The sequence below is a fragment of the Chrysoperla carnea genome, chromosome 1 (assembly GCF_905475395.1).
Source record: "Chrysoperla carnea chromosome 1, inChrCarn1.1, whole genome shotgun sequence".
NCBI lineage: Eukaryota > Metazoa > Arthropoda > Insecta > Neuroptera > Chrysopidae > Chrysoperla > Chrysoperla carnea.
In genome coordinates this window covers 92,441,711-92,459,642 of record NC_058337.1, presented here as the reverse complement: position 1 = coordinate 92,459,642, position 17,932 = coordinate 92,441,711, and the positions used below count along the sequence as shown (strand labels likewise).

General features: G+C 28.8%; 1 protein-coding gene across 1 annotated transcript in view; it reads right to left on the bottom strand.

The window, feature by feature from the left end:
• The window catches only part of LOC123292172, a 167,345-nt gene that overhangs the window by 32,822 nt on the left and 116,591 nt on the right, over positions 1–17,932 (bottom strand). Inside the window, exon 6 of the mRNA XM_044872734.1 lies at positions 12,169–12,573. Coding sequence (XP_044728669.1) covers positions 12,169–12,573 — 405 coding nt within the window. The remainder of the gene's footprint in view (positions 1–12,168; positions 12,574–17,932) is intronic.

The window sequence follows — 17,932 nt, the reverse complement described above, 5'->3', positions numbered from 1 at the left end:
ACGAAGAAAACTTTTACAGCACAACTAACATATAGGTACTTATACATCCACAAACGAATACAATACTTTGAAAATTTAAAAATAAAATGAAGAAAAAATAACAAACATATAATAATACTAAACATTAAATTGTCTAAAGCCATGTTTATACGGTTTTTAATAAATCTTAGGATTTTACCATCGTCATTGTGTTTCTTCGTGTGGTCTTAAAGAGCTTAAACTTATTTTTATTTTCGACTTCTTATTCTACTGTTCTATCTTTTATATTGTATCACACACACTTAAAGGCACGAAATTTATTGACCAATTGTATTTATTTTGTTATAAGATCTCGTACAGATCACAGAAACTCCCCCGATTATTTTCTGTAATGAATTCTTGAGCTTTTCAAATATCTTGTTATTTATCTAATAAATATCTGTTATTTAGAATGTAAATAATTTGACTATAAATATAACATGCACGTCTTTGACGTTGTAACCAAATTATGTCTACGTATCGTAAATATAACTAATAAAAGTTTAAAATACACTTTTTAATTTAAATAAGGTTAAAAACATACTTCGCGTATGAAACCATCGTCGCAAATGGTCCGTTTAATATTCAAAACGGTAAATTAAACGCTCTGTTCAAATCTGCATTGTAAGAGCAAATAAATATAACAGAAATACATAGTCTGTTGTTTAGTAGCCTGTTTTGACAATAGACTTACGCCGATTTAGAGAAAACGCACAACGGTATTTACCGTCGCGATTTTTTTCCACTGAATTTCTTATTTTAACAAATTTTCGAAAAAAATGGCGCAAAGTACAAAATTTTGAATTTTTTCAAAATAAAATATATTTTTGTATTTTTTGATCAGTTTTAAGCAAAAAAATACTCTTGTAATTTATTCACTAGGCGCTTTATTTTCGAAATTGTTGAAAAATTAAAAATGCAATAAATATTAAATTTTAAGAAAAATGTGTTATTTTTTTCAATCTCTAGAGAAATTCGCTTAGCTAATGCAACTCCTGTGCTACGAATTTTTCTAAATATGAAATTTTGCCTGTGAACTGACAGTTAATGATGTTACAAATAAAAGAAAATGAAAAATCGCTCGTATTTTGCTGAAGCCTTATGGAATGTTTTTCTTAAGTGTCAAATTTCATTATTAATGCTTGAATTAGTAGCGCAAATGTTCCTTTTTAATTTTTTATAAACAAAGCAACTTGTTAGTTCAACGGAAAGGTTGACTTACAAAATTAATAAATTTAACTTGAATTAGGTATACGACGTTATACATGTATAATACTTTTCGATTATTTCGACAAACACTTAACATGTACGTCACACAAGTTGCCTAATTACTAATTTTTTAAGTGAACTTTAACATTGATCGTTTCATTGAATTAAAAATTTATTGTTTATTTACAAATAGAAACATTTGGGCCACTAATTCATGCTGTCAACAATGATATTTGACACCTAAGAAACACATTTCATGATGTTTTAGCAAAATGCGAATGGTTTTTCATTTTTCTTTATTAGCCGATTTTTGTAACATCTTATTTTAATTTGATTTAAAAAACACACACTTTTTTTCTAACAAGTGGAGTAGTCGAGTCAGCTCTCTGTATAGAACTTACCAAATTATTCATCGTATAAATAAACTATATCGATGATTCGAATAAAAACAATAAATGTCAGTGTTTATTAATAAAAGTGAATCGTATGTATGTAATATTTATTTCTTAATTTTATATGGTGTAAAACTTTTTATATATTCTTTATTGCAAGTTAAATAACCTTACAGAAGTATCCAAGATACTTTTAATCAGTCTTTTAGATAGATTATATAAGATATGAGCAACTATAAACAAAACTTTAGAAAATGCATTATTTAAACAGTTGTTTGTTATTGGTATGTTTTCTTCTATGAAACGATTCTGGATGTATAATATACACTTTTAACATCTTTCCATTTCTGTTTTTACAAACAAATAATGAAAAGAAGTTATTGTAATCGAGTAAGGGTAAAAAATAATTTTTAATTGCCCCTCCAATTTTGGGCTTTTACGTTTCAGAATATGTAGATTACAAAAATTAAAAAAATGTTCTGCCCACCGTATGGTGTACATTAAAAAATCAGTCACTTTTCCGAAAATTATATAAGAAATAGAAAGTTAAAAATTTGTGATTAGGTTTGGGTTGGTGGTCTGTAGGTTCTAACTTATTACCAAGTCCTACTAAAAATATTATTGGGGTGAAATTCGATTTAAAAAAATATATTAACTGCCTTTTACCATCTTTAATGTAATCATATCGAGTTGGTATAAAATAAGGCAAATCTAGAAATAACTAAAACTGCCATACTAAACAGGAACCTTCTTTCATAGTTTCGAAGAAAAGCTCTGAAAATCTTGAGGTATTAAGTTACATTGTTTAGTTTCCAGAGGTTTCTTTCAAAACTATAAAAGATAGAAAGTTGCCAATTGGCACGTAGCTTTGAGTTTTTAGTCTACAGTTAATTTCATATCAACCGGAACCTCATCTGCTAACATTATGAGAATGAAAGAAGATGATTTTTGCAAGATTCTATAGGTTAAACCTAAACGATAGAAGGTTAAAAATTTTTGAGGGGCATTTGAATAGTAGGTATATTGAACCTAATATCAATTGCTAACTTTTTTTGAGTTTCAAAGGGGTAAAATTTAAAAATGAATGTACATGCTATGATACTAATTTTGGCATATACCTCTTTGTTGGAAATTTTACTGAGAAAAACCAAAAAATGTTCTTAAATGAATCTTATATGTGTATGTAATATTTATTATATATGTATGAATTCTTCATTAAAAGTTAACACTTGATAAACATTTGGCTAAGATTGAAAAAAACAATTTTTTGTTCTAATGGTAGGTCCACACGATACCAACTTCACATAAACTTCTATAGAATTTTGTCATACCATCATACCGACTTTTGTTTGCACTGATTTGTTTCGCAGACAAAATAGACAAAATTCTATAGAAGACTGTGTGGTAGTTAAAATGCATAAGAAAAAAAAGCAAACACGTGGAGACAAGTTAAAGTGGAATAATATGCAGTGTTTTCACAGCTATATACGAACTACTAATTGCATAGTATTATGACAGCCTGCTACTTTTCAATAGGGTTTGGTACTTTGGTTAAAAATACAGGAAAAAAAAATTCTATAAAATATTCGCAGTACCTATTTGAATTAGACAACTTTTAATAACCTCATGATAACCAATCCTCGTGATAAATCACATATGAAATGTCCTTAAAAAATAAGCATTTAATTAGTTTTCGAGCTAGTTATAAAATTTATGTAAAATTCAAAAACAAGGAAGTGAACGGAGTGGCAACTATGAATATTTTCATACACTTCCGCCGGCGTAGATTACTGTAGAATCAAAAATATTATGTCAATATTTAAATTTATATTTTTTTATATTGGGTCCTAAGTAATGTATCTTATAAAAAAAGAAAAAATACACCTTATTTCTAGATTCATATTTCTAGAACAGAATCAACTCCGAGTGTGTGAAAGCGTTATGTCGCAAAATATATTAGAGTTTACAAACTTGGAGTCAGAAATATGGAGGTTTAACACAGTGTATAAAATTAATTTAGCTAAAATTGAAGTACGTGTAAGTATACAGATCATAATAAAAATTTTACTACAAAATTCATTTAACAACAAAATACAAATTCAACCTCCATGTGTTTAAAATCTGGTATTAAGACAATCAATTCAATAAATAAAACCTTGTAACGATTTTTTTTTTGTGTGTGAAACTTTTGAATATTTCGGGTACAATTTATAACAAATATCGAATTATAATTTTCGAATTGGTATGTATAATAGAGTTTAAATATGGAAAAACAATTCTTGAGCAATGACTTCATTCTATCTTTTATATCGCTTAGATATCGTGGAGCAATTAGAGATTTAAATTCGACAAACTAAAAAGTACCATAAACTAAGTTTTCACTTAGGTCGTAATATTTTAGGTCACTATGAAATTTACTCATCAAAACTCCAGGACCAGGACTCCATATTCTAGAACCCATTAGAGCTAAGCTAGGTTTGATCACAAATTTGAGAAGTATGACCCAAATTAAATAGGATAACATACTTGGTTTATCAAAATACAGGTAAATTTGATCCAATCGTTTTGGAATTTTTTATAAAACCCACTAATTTTGGGTCATTCTTGTGATGTCCATTTTTCGCTTGCTATCACTTATGTGCTTAATTCCGAGATCCGTACTTCACATTCTTGAAACCTATTAGAGTTAGGGTAATTTTTATTACAAATTTGAAAAGTATGATTACATACTTGGTTTATCAAAATTGGATAAAGTTTTTATGTGATATAGCAAAATTAAATTTTTTTGATTCTGATGACGTCATAAATTTTTTCAGTGATATTCAGTAACTATTTTCATTCTGCCACTTAATTCTGCGAGACACAGAAATTTTTTTTACAAAACTCTGTGTGCATCGATCTCTACACCGCGATGTATGTTGTGGAAGGCTAAGCCGTTTAGTCGATCTACAGACTTAATAAAAATAAAGAGATAGATAAAATTGAATAGTCTAATTTAAAAAGTTGAGCGTAAGAGTCTTCATCAAAATTTTCCATTTTATTGAAAGAGACAAGCAGAATTTGATAAAATATTCCAATGAGTGAAAAATCGATCCATTATCTTGAATCAATCTATATATTTGAGTGTTGAGTCTGTTATGACAAACTTTCTTTGGCAATTCTATGTCGTTTAAATTTGAAAATTTCGCTAGTGTTTCTTCTTCTTTCAATTAAAATCTGTTTCGCAACATCAGCAGTTCGATAGCTTCACCAAGATTCAGATTTTCTTTTTGAAATACTTGACTCAAAGACAAAGTCAAAGAATGTTCCGAGCTCAAAATGTACATGAGTATCTGACTAGTCAGTAACAAACGTTTCATAAATAAGTGCATTTATTGTTAACAGGCCTATAACAACATTAACATTAACAATTACAAATGAGCTAATATTTCTAGAATACCAGCAAGAGTTTGAGTGTTTCACACCACATTTTTCCAAATGATGCTTTTTAAATAACAGCACCGTGTATACATATATATTTAGTGAAGCGAATAAACAGTAAATTTTTAGTATTTTATATATATTTTTTGTTGCGTATTATAAATCTCAGCTTTAGCAAAAGTTGTTATAATAAACTTTAATAAAATAATGGAATGTCAAAAATACATACATACACTGGTACTAGATAGATAGATACATACATACATACATAGTCAAAGAGACAAGAAAGGAGAAGATGATGTTGTTTATTCTATGTAACAAACCACAGCATACATATATACTTATATTTATTACATAAAGTACAATATATGTACGTGTGTATGTAAAATATACTTTATGAGGAACATTGACATGTAAGTAGGAATACGTGCTTAGGATTTCATCATTATTGATGCTATATGCAATGTTACATACAGCTATTACTATCTATGATTGTAGCCAGTATTCAAAATGCGCAAAATAATCGTTGTTACATGCATACGAAAGTACTTACATAATAATATGTTTTTTAATGATGTGTTTCGTTCGTTAACAAAACTTTATATCGTTTTTTATTTTTAAAGCAATTTTCAAGGAAACAAACACTGAAAGTTCATTGAAATTGCATATTTAAACAAATAATCATGATTCAACACAAAATATCTTCTTTAATTTCAAACAGAAAATTCAAACAAAACTTAATTTGATTCAAGTATATTGAGAACTATAGTCTTGCTATCTATGAGTGAATTTAACGAAATTATCAGAAATCTTAGTCGGTAATGTAAGTAAAAATATAAGTATATGGATATACATAGGGATTCATATAAACATATGTGTAAAAATAAATTTGTATGTCTGTGATAAATATATTTAACCACCGAACTAAAAATATGGGGTGTTACAAGTTTGACCGGTGTGTGTGTCTGTCTGTCTGTCTGTCTGTGGCTTCGTACTGACTAAATGGATGAAGCAATTTTTATTTATACCGACATAAAATATATCGTACCCGTTATATTGTTATATCAGAAAAAATAGGAAATAGTAGAAAATTGTTTAATTTGATGTGCACCAAAATTTATCATAATCATGTTACGCCTTCTATGTAAACTAACCTCGCATGAAAATGCATTGGAAAATTTTTGTCTTGGTACACTTGAATTATTCATTCATTGGTTAATTAAATTAAATAACACAACATCAATTCTGCGAGTTGCTTGTTTTTATTCAGAGGAAAGGAAAATGGTGGTTTAATCCAATATTAGATATGACAGATCATATTAATTATTTTGTTTATACCACGTTCGTATATTCTATATGATTTATTATGAGGCGCATTATAAGAGAGCGATTTGAGTATTCTAGTAAATCATTTAATCGCGATATTCTATATCTATGAGGGGTAAAAAGTGTAAAAAACAAGGATTTTAATTAATATACCAATCACAATAATTAATTGAATTTATATTAGGTTTTTGGTAGTATATACTATATTACAATAAATAATTAAAAGAACTTGTAGTCATACACCAATAATAAAACTCTTTTTCATTATTTTAATTATTTATTGTAACAATAATTGTATTTGTAGCTGTAACTTGTAGCGTCATTACTATTTCCATTTAATATGAATTCCATTACAATCAATTACCGTTACAGTCAGTCATGAATAAGAGCTCTCAAACAAGGAATAGACAGAAGCCTATATCCATTATAGAAGCAACAACCTAAACCATTAAAGTAAGAAAAAAAATGCTTTTAGAAAAGGAAAAAGGCTGATTTTATCAATTCGAATTCGAACAATGTTATCACAAATAATTATCTTTTCTTTCCGAATACTTAAGTAATGCGTTTGTTTACTTTTGTCAAAATCGTTAACACTTACTTGTCTGTTTCACAATATAATTCTCGATTGAAAGCATTTTAATAAATAAATAAATTCGCTCAAATACTTCAGATATAATGCTTTTTTTTTAAAAGAAAAAAATAAACATGTCAGATTGAATATGATAATATCATAATCAAATTGTATTTTTCTTGTTTTCCATTTATAATGGACAGTTTGACAGTATGAAATAAAATAGCAGAACCATCATATATTTTAAGTTTACAATAAAACATTAAATCAGAGTTGGTATGGTTCTAGTATCGATTTATAAAAAGAGTAATTGAAAATGACAAACAAAATTAAAGTTTTGTTATCAAAAATTATTAATTTTGTTTAATGTTTCATTATTTAAAATGGATAATAAAAACTGTCTTTTGAATTCAATCAACTAAAAATGTGTAACAGAGCTCTTTTGAATTGGAAATACAAATTGGCGAGGTTTAATTTCATTGAAATGTTTGACCTTGGGCAAGTTGGGTTAAAAAATACACTTTGAAAAGAACAGAAATAAAATTATAAAGTTCAGGTCTAAAACCTTTAAATATAAATCATTAATTTTCTATGCCTATAGCCTATTCACGTTAAAAAACATTTACGGGAAAGTGGTACAATGTGATCCCAAGGGATAAGATGATCCTATTCAATTTTGAGGAAAATATTTACGTTCATTTTTGAGGATAAATGTAGGACTTCCCACAGATATCATCTTTCACGACTTCATCTTCAGCTTAAAGGAATGATTTCTATACTTAGTTTCTTAAAATGTGCCCTGAAACAAAGTTTAAGCTTTATTGTATCACAGCGCAAGCACAATAAATATGTACAGGTACTAAGTGTAGCGAATCGATAGCTGTGATTTTGAAAATTTAGTCACTATAAACTCTCTCTCGGAAGCGGACCATGTATTGTTTTTGAGTATTGCAAAAATTAATGATAGCTTTAAAATATTGCATTTTGCCCATTAAGTTTAATAATGTTAAAGTGAATCGTCAATTAAGATTCGAACAAGTGCTAATTTAAATATTTAAATCTTGATGGTTCGATCTACGCAATGTTAATCTCAATTAACTTCGACGAGTAAAAGTTTAATTTTTGAAATTTACCACTATGAACCATTTCTTGAGAGACGACCGTGCCTTGTGTATGGACAAGTTTTACAAATTGAATGATTTCACCCAAAAAGTGAATATTTCTCGTTAATGTGAATGTTCAAATATCTTGAATCGTAAAAAATTAATTATAACCGCATAAAATTTAGAACATTGATTTTATAGTTAAAAATGAGAAGCTTGGTTTAGGATCAATTAATCTAAACGGGACATATATTGACAAAGTTTCAATTATAATAAAGATTCGCATGTCAGGCTTATCTAAAGCAACAGCAGTCATTGTGAGGTATCGATAGATTTAGAAAATATGTCAATCCAAATGTGTTTAAGGAAATCGGTTTAATTGTTGCAAGAATCACTGAAAAGAGAATCAGTAAAAGGCATCATGACACCTCAAGACCGTTAGTTTATACGCAAAATGAAACGAAACCATCTATCGAGCCGTCTATGCTACAAACGAGTTTACAAAGCTTTATCACCGATACCATTGGAAAACTGTCCTTCCAAACAAGACGTTTTCTTACAATAGTTATCTTTTATTTGTTGTCATGTTTTTTTTTTTGTAGTCAACAAAGATTTGCTGTATTTAAAAACTTTGATGTGTCCAAAGTAATCCTGTTGCAGACTTTACTATGTAATCATTAGTTTTTAGATTCAAACATATTAGATAGGCGTAATTGGCCGTTTTTTCTCAAAAATATTCCTCTCAAAAAAATCTGCCACTCATATAAAAGTCTGCAACTCATGTAAAAGACTGATATATTTATTTGAATTTGAAACTTAAATGTGTAGGTGCTTAAAGTTAACAGCCTTTAATTTCACGTTCATTCTCTTTACTTCCATACTAGCAAAAAAGATAAATACGAATTAAGAACAAATTTAGTTCATTAATCTTGACAAGCCAATACTGATCCCAAATTCTTCAGGACGCTAGATTTTTCCTACTAAGGTAATTGGGATATTATTGGTTTATATCAATGAGGGGGTAATTTTTATCTGATGAGTACTCATAAAAATAAAAAATACGTCTCTGTATTGTTCAATAACTTTTTTAAAGAAAATAAAAGAAAAATAAAATATATGATACCACTATCGAATATGCTAACAACGATAGATAAAACAAGATAGTTATCGTCTATATTTCTCTTAAAAAGATTTATATCATTTATATTTTAGTCTCCATCAAGTCTCATATTTTATTCCATGAATCTCTTCAAGAACGAACAGATCATTCTCATTGGAGATGTCATTGGTTTTATCATCTTTGTAAATGTAGTTTAAAATTTATTTTTAACTAAAATAAAAAACCACAACGGCAATGATTGATAGATTGAATACGATATCACACTATATCGTGTTATTGAAGTTGATCCAGTCTTACTATCTACAAGTAATAAATCTATGATACCTGATCCAACGCATTGGTGTAAGACGTGTAGGTAGATGTAGTATGCATTACTAAATTAGAAACATTTGAAGTATATTTATTGTATGGTTTGTGCTAGAAAGCATTGCTAATAGAGAATCAATGTTAAATATTATTTACAATTGTAACTACTAGTAACGTGCCGAATATTCGCAATCGCATTCGCGAAAAAATCATGTGAAAGTTTGCGAATGTTTTTGACCAAAAAAAAAAATCAAATTATGTCCGAATATGAAATGAAAAAAAAACTAATAAGATTGAAATTTTTTATTTGGATTAAAAAATGGATTTAGATGGTAAAATTTTGGGTAATTTTATAAGTTTCTTAAAATTGTTATACTTATCAACAATGGTATCCATAAAAAAATCCCTGAAATCCTTTTTTATGTTGGAGGCGTTTATTCCTAACGGCCAACTCTTAAAATAACTGTTATGATGATAATAACTATAACTAAATGAGATTGTGGTGTTAACAATTCGTCCACATACATACTATCTTAAAAACAAATGTAATCTAGATAATTCTAAAAAGAAACAAACAATATCGTTTTATAGTTGAATATATGCAATAGAAAATACGTGACAGTTCTAGAATTTGCTAAACTGTACATTAACAATTACAAATAACATATATGCAATAGAACATACGTGACAGTTCTAGAATTTTCTAGAACAATTGATTGTTACTATATAAACGGTGCACAGCGTGCAATACAGGGAGATTACAATAATTGAGATTACGATACAGGCTCGTTAAGCTAACTAGAGAACGAGTGATTGAAGAACTCATGTAACATTAATCATAATACTATAAAAAAAAGTTTTGTGAATTGTATTATATTTGTATGCAGTATAAAGCTTAACAATAATAAAAATTGTTATAATTATTTGAGTATAGACAGCTCAATTTTTTATTACACAAATTTGATTACGTTAAGACCGCTACAAGATAATTAACTATTCAGACATCTATAAATATATAGGAGACTTTTCTATAGATATAGATAGAGAGATAGATAGTCACTCATCACGATATCTCTGGAACTATAAGACCTAGAGACTTGAAATTTGGGAGGAATATTCCTTTTGCCAAGTAGAGGTCAGCTAAGAACGGATTTTACGAAATTCCACCCACAAGGGGGGTTGCGGGGGTGTTCATGAATAAAAAATTCATATTTTTCCATTATGGCTTTTAATAGTTCAAAACTTGGTCAGAATGTTTTAAATTACATTTAGAAATTTTTTTAACCTTCGGAGGGTAGAAAGGTGTAGCGAGAAAGTGGGAAGGAAATATCGAATATTTACAAATATACCTAAGTGGGGTATCAAATAAAAGAGCATGACGTGTACATTACAAAACTGTTATCCAACGCAAGGAAATGTGGAGGGAGGGGTGCAAGTGGGGATGTTGCCCAGCAAAGCGGGCGGGTAACAGCTAGTATTAAATATAGATATAAATTTATTTATATATTTAGACATTAGATATAAATATATTTAAATATCGTATCTAAATGTGATGAATCTATGATAATCAAACGCATTCATGTTTGAATGCATTTAGTAAATTAGAAGCACTTGAAACCTCTGTAAGTGTAAAACTTGAATGAATGAACGTTTAATTGCTATATGTGTTTTCATTTCCATGTTAAACTTTAAATGATTTACTCAAACAGCAATTTAATAGAATTTTAATTAAAACATTCTTATTACATTATTAACTTCCTAAAAGAAGGCTATTGTTTTCACCCTGAAAAATGAAAACAAAAATTTACGATATGATATGTCAATTATGTAAAAATATCAAATATCTATTATAAAAAGCCGTAATTAGTTTACTTTAAAGGGCATTTTCAGGTTAATAGACAAATATCATCACCCAATATTTCCCCTTCGAAAGTATTACTTTGTCTTGATACTTGAATGTGATATTTTCGATTCATACACTATAAAGTAAAAATTTGAGGGTTTCTTCATCATTAATTCAATATATTTTATTTTATTATACCATGTATATATGAAATATACATAGTACCTATATTAAGTTTCGTCCCAAGTTTGTAACGCTTAAAAATATTGATGCTACGAAAAAATTTTTGGTTTAGATGTTCATAGAATCACCTAATTAGTCCATTTCCGGTTGTCCGTCCGTCTGTGGACACGATAACTCAAAAACGAAAAAAGATATCGAGCTGAAATTTTTACAGCGTACTCAAGACGTAAAAAGTGGGGTCAAGTTTGTAAATGAGCATCATAGGTCAATTGGGTCTTGGGTCCGTAGAACCCATCTTGTAAACCGTTAGAGATAGAACAAAAGTAAAAAATGTTCTTTATCAAAACTTAAACAACTTTTGTTTGAAACATTTTTTCGTAAACATCACTGTTTACCCGTGAGGGCGCCAATTAGGCGGAAATTTTATAATATGTACTATACTTGATTATCAGTTATGTATGTGTCACATGTTTGTATGTGTAATGTGATAAAGAAATCAACACTGACTATGCATGGTATTTCAACAATTAACTCAGTCAATTGTTTGTTTTCACTTGTTTTTTTAATAAATTGCATGCAACAAGTCGAAAAATAATTTTCCTCTAAAAGATCTCAATTATGGATTTATTAGTCTAGTAGGGCACATCAAATAAATAAATAAATCAATAAATAAATACCTATATTGTGATGATTTCTTTGACTTCCACTACTGGTAACATGATGATGATTTCTTTGTGATAATGACGAATGATGATGATGACTTCCAGCATTTGTACCATTCCCACTATGATGATGTAAATGATGATGATTCTGTTGATGGTTATTATTATGTTGTTGTTGTTGTAGTTGACCACCACGATTTGTTGAATGGTGATGATGATGATGACCACTACTTGATGTAATACCACTACTTGTTGTAGGATGTACCAGTAATATATTACTTTTTGACCATATTGTACGTACAATTACTGTATAGCATGCTGATATTACTAATGCTGGTATTAAAAATAGTACAATTGATATTATTGTCATATAAATACGCCATTGTATTGGTGTTAAATCAATCCAACATTGTAGTTGACCTAAAATAAACAACAAATAATTTGAACTAGCGTGATACAAACCCGCTTTGCTGGGTTTAAAAGTAAAGATTGATAAAGAACACCGTGTTATAGCCTTCTCCTATCTTGTTCTCACTTATCCCCTTGCCATAACACTCGAAATAATGGTAGGGATTGTTTTACACAGGTAAAATATATGTACGGGTTTCTATTTTTTTAAATGTAAAATAAACATACTTTATTGAGAAAAGATGGCCATGATACGTTTTACATTGACTATTTTTACAGAGATCTGTAATTTAAGGTAATGTCAGCTTAAATTTAATTTCGTGCAGGGGCAAATTAGGGCAAAACTTTGGTGTCCATTTTCTCCAAAAATATAAAAGATGAAGGGATGAAAATTTGTAGGTACTTCACCTTGGGAGCCTTATGAACCTTATGAATTATTGCAAAAAATCCAACAAATTTTCTTGCAAATACTTCGAAAAATTTTCAAAATTTTGGACACCTGGTACAAATGGGGCGGAGTATATATATATATATATATATATATATATATTTAAATGAACCCTTATTTCTTCTGGTCATCGAATCACGCGTGAACGGATGGAACAAGGCCAACCTATGCTCTGAGTTTTTTATTTTTAACAGTTCTTCTCAAAAAAAATTCCCAAAAAAATAATACTTTCGCAAGGGAAATAAATCTTGCTATTCACATATGGTGTGTTGCTTATACACACCCTGTAACATCTAAAATACCGTTACAAAACTTTCACTTTCGAGTATTTTCGCCATTGAAGTGTATAAAACATATATACTGTTAAACTTTGATTAAGAATGCCATTAATGTTATCGATAAGTTAATGTACTATTGATTTAACGTATAAATACTCTTATATGAATACTTGAACAAAGAACAGTTCGAATGAAGTAAATATATTACCAACACTTTAGAATACAAAATATCTATCCATAGTATCTACGAGGAAATGATCAAATGAAGTAAGATTTAATATAGTTTAATTATAAAATTTGGAACGATAGTGTAACAGACTGCTTTAAAAGAAAATATTAAAGGCGGGAGGAAATTTATTACGACTGATGGAGTACGGTTCCAAGGTCGAGATTTTATGTAAAGTTTATACAAATTTTAGCAATTGTGCCCCGGATATCATACTTTAAGTAATTATCTGTTAACAGGATGTTAAGAGCGGTACAGACAAAAAAAACGTTTGGTAATAGACATTGTATCCAAAAAATTTCGAGCGAAATTTTAAAAAATATATGAATGTAAATTTAAAATAATATCTTAAATCAAATCAGATTTTTGGGAATGATAGATTAGTGTGTAAAAAAAAAATAAAAATATTGTGCGAGCACTTGGGACTGGTGGTATCTTGAGTCGATTCACCATTAACAAGTTATGGCTTTGCATGGGAAGGGCTTTGCTTTTAATGATGGTACAACAAGTATGGTACAACACTATATTGGAAATTACTGCATATTTGTCTCGTTTTGGATTTTGCCTTATCGGACGGACTAACTGAACTCTGGTTAATAGGATTTTGTATTCACAAAATTTTCCTTTTCTCGGAAATTAAAAAAATTTACATTATGGTATTTCCAGCATGGTATTTAAGGATGTGCGAGCACCAAGTGAATTTTAAATAAAAACTAGATTTATTTTATATGAAGTTGGACTAAGTCGAAATCAATTCTGAAAATTGTAGGGGAAGTTTGAATAAATAAATTACTCGAAAAGTAGGCATATTAAACATTGGATTTATAGTAAAACGGTGGATAGATGATATGTTTTCATAGATTTCTCAAAAACTAGTCGGTGGAAATTAAAAAAAAAACTATTTGAATTAAAGTTTAAACATTAATAAATTTTTGAAAACAAAAAAACCTCGTTGCGTAAAACTTATTAAGGATGTATGAGCACGGTAGTGGGGACACAAATTCAAAACAAATATATTTTTTCAACTTTGATGATGACTTATGAAATTTTTCGATATCTGGAGTAAATTTTCAAAATATCGAAAATTGAAAATAATTATATAACTTTCGATATTTCGAAAACCACGGCAGATTCAGATTCATTCTCAAAGTTGAAAATAAGGTACACTTAACTCTTAACGAGAAATTAAAGGGGCTTACTGTTTAATCCTAAAGTTTTAGAAATTTTGACCAATTTACGTCAAAATTAATATCTCGAAGGCGGAAATTAATATCTAAAATTAATAAATTCTTCCGTTATTTAACCCTTGAAATCAGAAAATAACGTTTACTTGAGTTTTTCTGTAAGCTTTAAATATTGCCCTAAATCCTACATTAATATTTTCCGAGATAGATTGGGCGAATTGGTCAATTTTCTAAACAATACCTTTTAGAAGAATAAACGAGACCTTTAATTTGATATCTTAGGCAATTTTATGAACACTCTACCAAAAGTTTATTTGTAGCATTAATATAATTTCAATGTACCACTGAGAAACTTACTAATATTACTTATTTCATCTTACGGGATATAAAAACAAATAAGACTTCTTTAATTAATTAAGTATAATGTTCAAAATAGTTGTACTCAATTTCAATTTGATTAAAAACAAGTGAACGGACGATTCATTTATCTAGTTTAGACAAGAAGTTGAAAGATTGGTATTAATTTACATAGTAAATTAGTTTGTTTATGTTTTGATGAGAAAATACCAACACTCTTAAAAAATATCTTTACATTTTTTAATTTATTGAATAAATTGTTTTAACTTTTTATACACATTGTAATGGAAGAGCCAGGACAAAAAACATTCGTTGAATTTACTAAAGCTGATCATTTGAGTTATTGAAGTTGTGTACAAACACATACTACGATTAGTCAAGCGAACGATACAACAGGGGTCAGATATATGCTATCGAAACGGTTAATTGTCGTGGTATTTGAATTAATTTTTTAAAGATGAAAATTGTTATACAGCTTGTATATTGGATATAGATAACAGCTATGACAGTCAGTTAGTTAAATGTTAGAACAGGGTGAGTCAGTCAGCCCTTATTTATATACAATAAATAAATAAAATTCATTTATCATTAATTATAACTGCTATTTACATGCAATATATAAGCTGTATAATAATTTTCCGCTTTAAAAAATTCATTTAAATACGACGGAAATCATAAATGAACCTAATTTATTTATTGTACATACATAAGGGCTGACTGACCGGCCCTGCTCTAACATTTCACTGACTGATTGTCATGACTGTTATCTATATGTACCAAATATAGAAGCTCTATAACAATTTACAGCTCTAATTAATTCATTGAAGTACCACGACAATCATAACTGCAAATTATTTATTTACTGTACATACATAAGGGCTGACTGACCACCCCCGTTCTAACACTTAACTGACTGACAGTCATAACTTTTATTTATATGCAATACACAATCTGTATAACAATTTTGTTTAAGAACCAAAACAAATGATAACCGTTTTGATAGCATATATCTGACCCCTGTTCTATCGTTCGCTTGAATGACCGTGGTGCGTACACAACTACTATATCCAATCCTTAAATGATCAGCTTTTGTAAATTCAACGAATTTTTTTAGGCCTGGCTCTTAATTCATTTTGTTAAAATCTAAAATATTTGGCAAGTCTTGTTTGTAGTGAAATTTTGTATTTACTACGATTATCATTCTTGCAAATTTGCCAACAGATTGTAAGTAAATAATACCTAATATTACTAGAGTATAATATTATTAGTTATTACAATAAAGATATAATAACATTTTTTATAAAAAAGCTAAAAGCTGCAAGTGAGGATAAAACAAACAGATAATACTTTTGAATATCCCGCTGATGCTTTGAAATGTTTGAAACGTTTATAGTCATAAAATTGTTAAATAGTATGAAGTATTTCGTACGTTATTTCATCCACTTTCGATGTATTGTATTTCAGCGGTGCGAGGTTCTCTTGATTTTGTAAGCTTGCTATACCCTCATTTATCGGTTACAGCAAAGTTGATTTTAATTACTCACATTAAACTTCAGTTGTTTTATTATCGAACTTGAAGCAATATGTATACCCATCTGTATATTTCATACTCAGTATATTGCCGATACAAAATCAGAAACTGTAAGTGATCGTCTAAGTTTTAATGCTTAAAACACTGATTCTGCAATTACTGCCAGGCAAGAAGCTGAATAAAAAAAAATTTGATTTTTTGATATTTTGTAGATATTTAGTCATGCTTCGACTTGAGAGAGTTTTTTGTCGGTAGCCCTGTCCATTGTCAGCGAGGCTCCATTAATTTGCGAAAATAAACAGGTTAGGCCCGCTCTATTATTAATACAGATTCGAAAAAAAATATCATAAATAGTACATAAAAAGTACTACCTCTTCATACTATTATTATCCACCCCCACCCCCGCCATTTCCGAGAAAAAAATTTGTAAATATCAAAATTTCAATTGCTTATAACTAGAGAACGGATAAAGATACAGTGTAGAGTTTTGGCTCGAAATACAAGTTTTTGAATTATCTTCAAATTTCTTTCTTAATGTTATCGGCAAAAATCAATACTTTTTCCAAAAACCTAAAAAGTCGCCTTTTTCCAAAAAACCCGCCATAAAAGATCGTTTCGGGTCAAATTTTGGTGCCACCTTTTGGTATTTATGTTTTTGGTAACATTACGAACCCATCTCCCATGGTCACGATGTGTGTACTTCAAGAAAGTTGGTCTCCAAGGTCAAGATCCATGCTTGGTTATACTCGAATTTTCACACACTTAGTTTTAAACTTTTGTCTTGCACTTACACATTTAATCTACGTGTTGCATTAGCTAGATAAACAGGAAAACTTGTAAAACTAAAAGCAGTTTCTAAGGAAATTTCCAAATCCATTAATTATTGCTTTTGTGTAAAAATAATAAAACGTAATTTTCAAATTTATTGATAATCTGCATACGGCTGATTATATATAATTCGATATATGCTCGACCATTTTTTATACAATAAAAAGTGTTATATGAAGGTAAAAACTAAACACACGTAAATCACACAGTGAAAAACTCATATTTCATTGGATTCAATTTTGAAAAAAACAACAACAACAAATATTTTGTGTAATGTAGATAGAACATCGACAACGACGTAGGTACTACAGAAATAACCGCCTGAGATTCATTTGTTTCATTTCAAATTTATGTTCTTTTTTGTTTATTTATTTCAAAAAACAGAAAAACATAGCGATGAACGTGTATATATGACAATGATCAGTTTCCTATACAACAAAATTTCTACAGGATGTGTAAATAATAGAAACTGTGATATTCGTTGCTCTTATGGATTGGAATAGAAAAATATCAATGTAA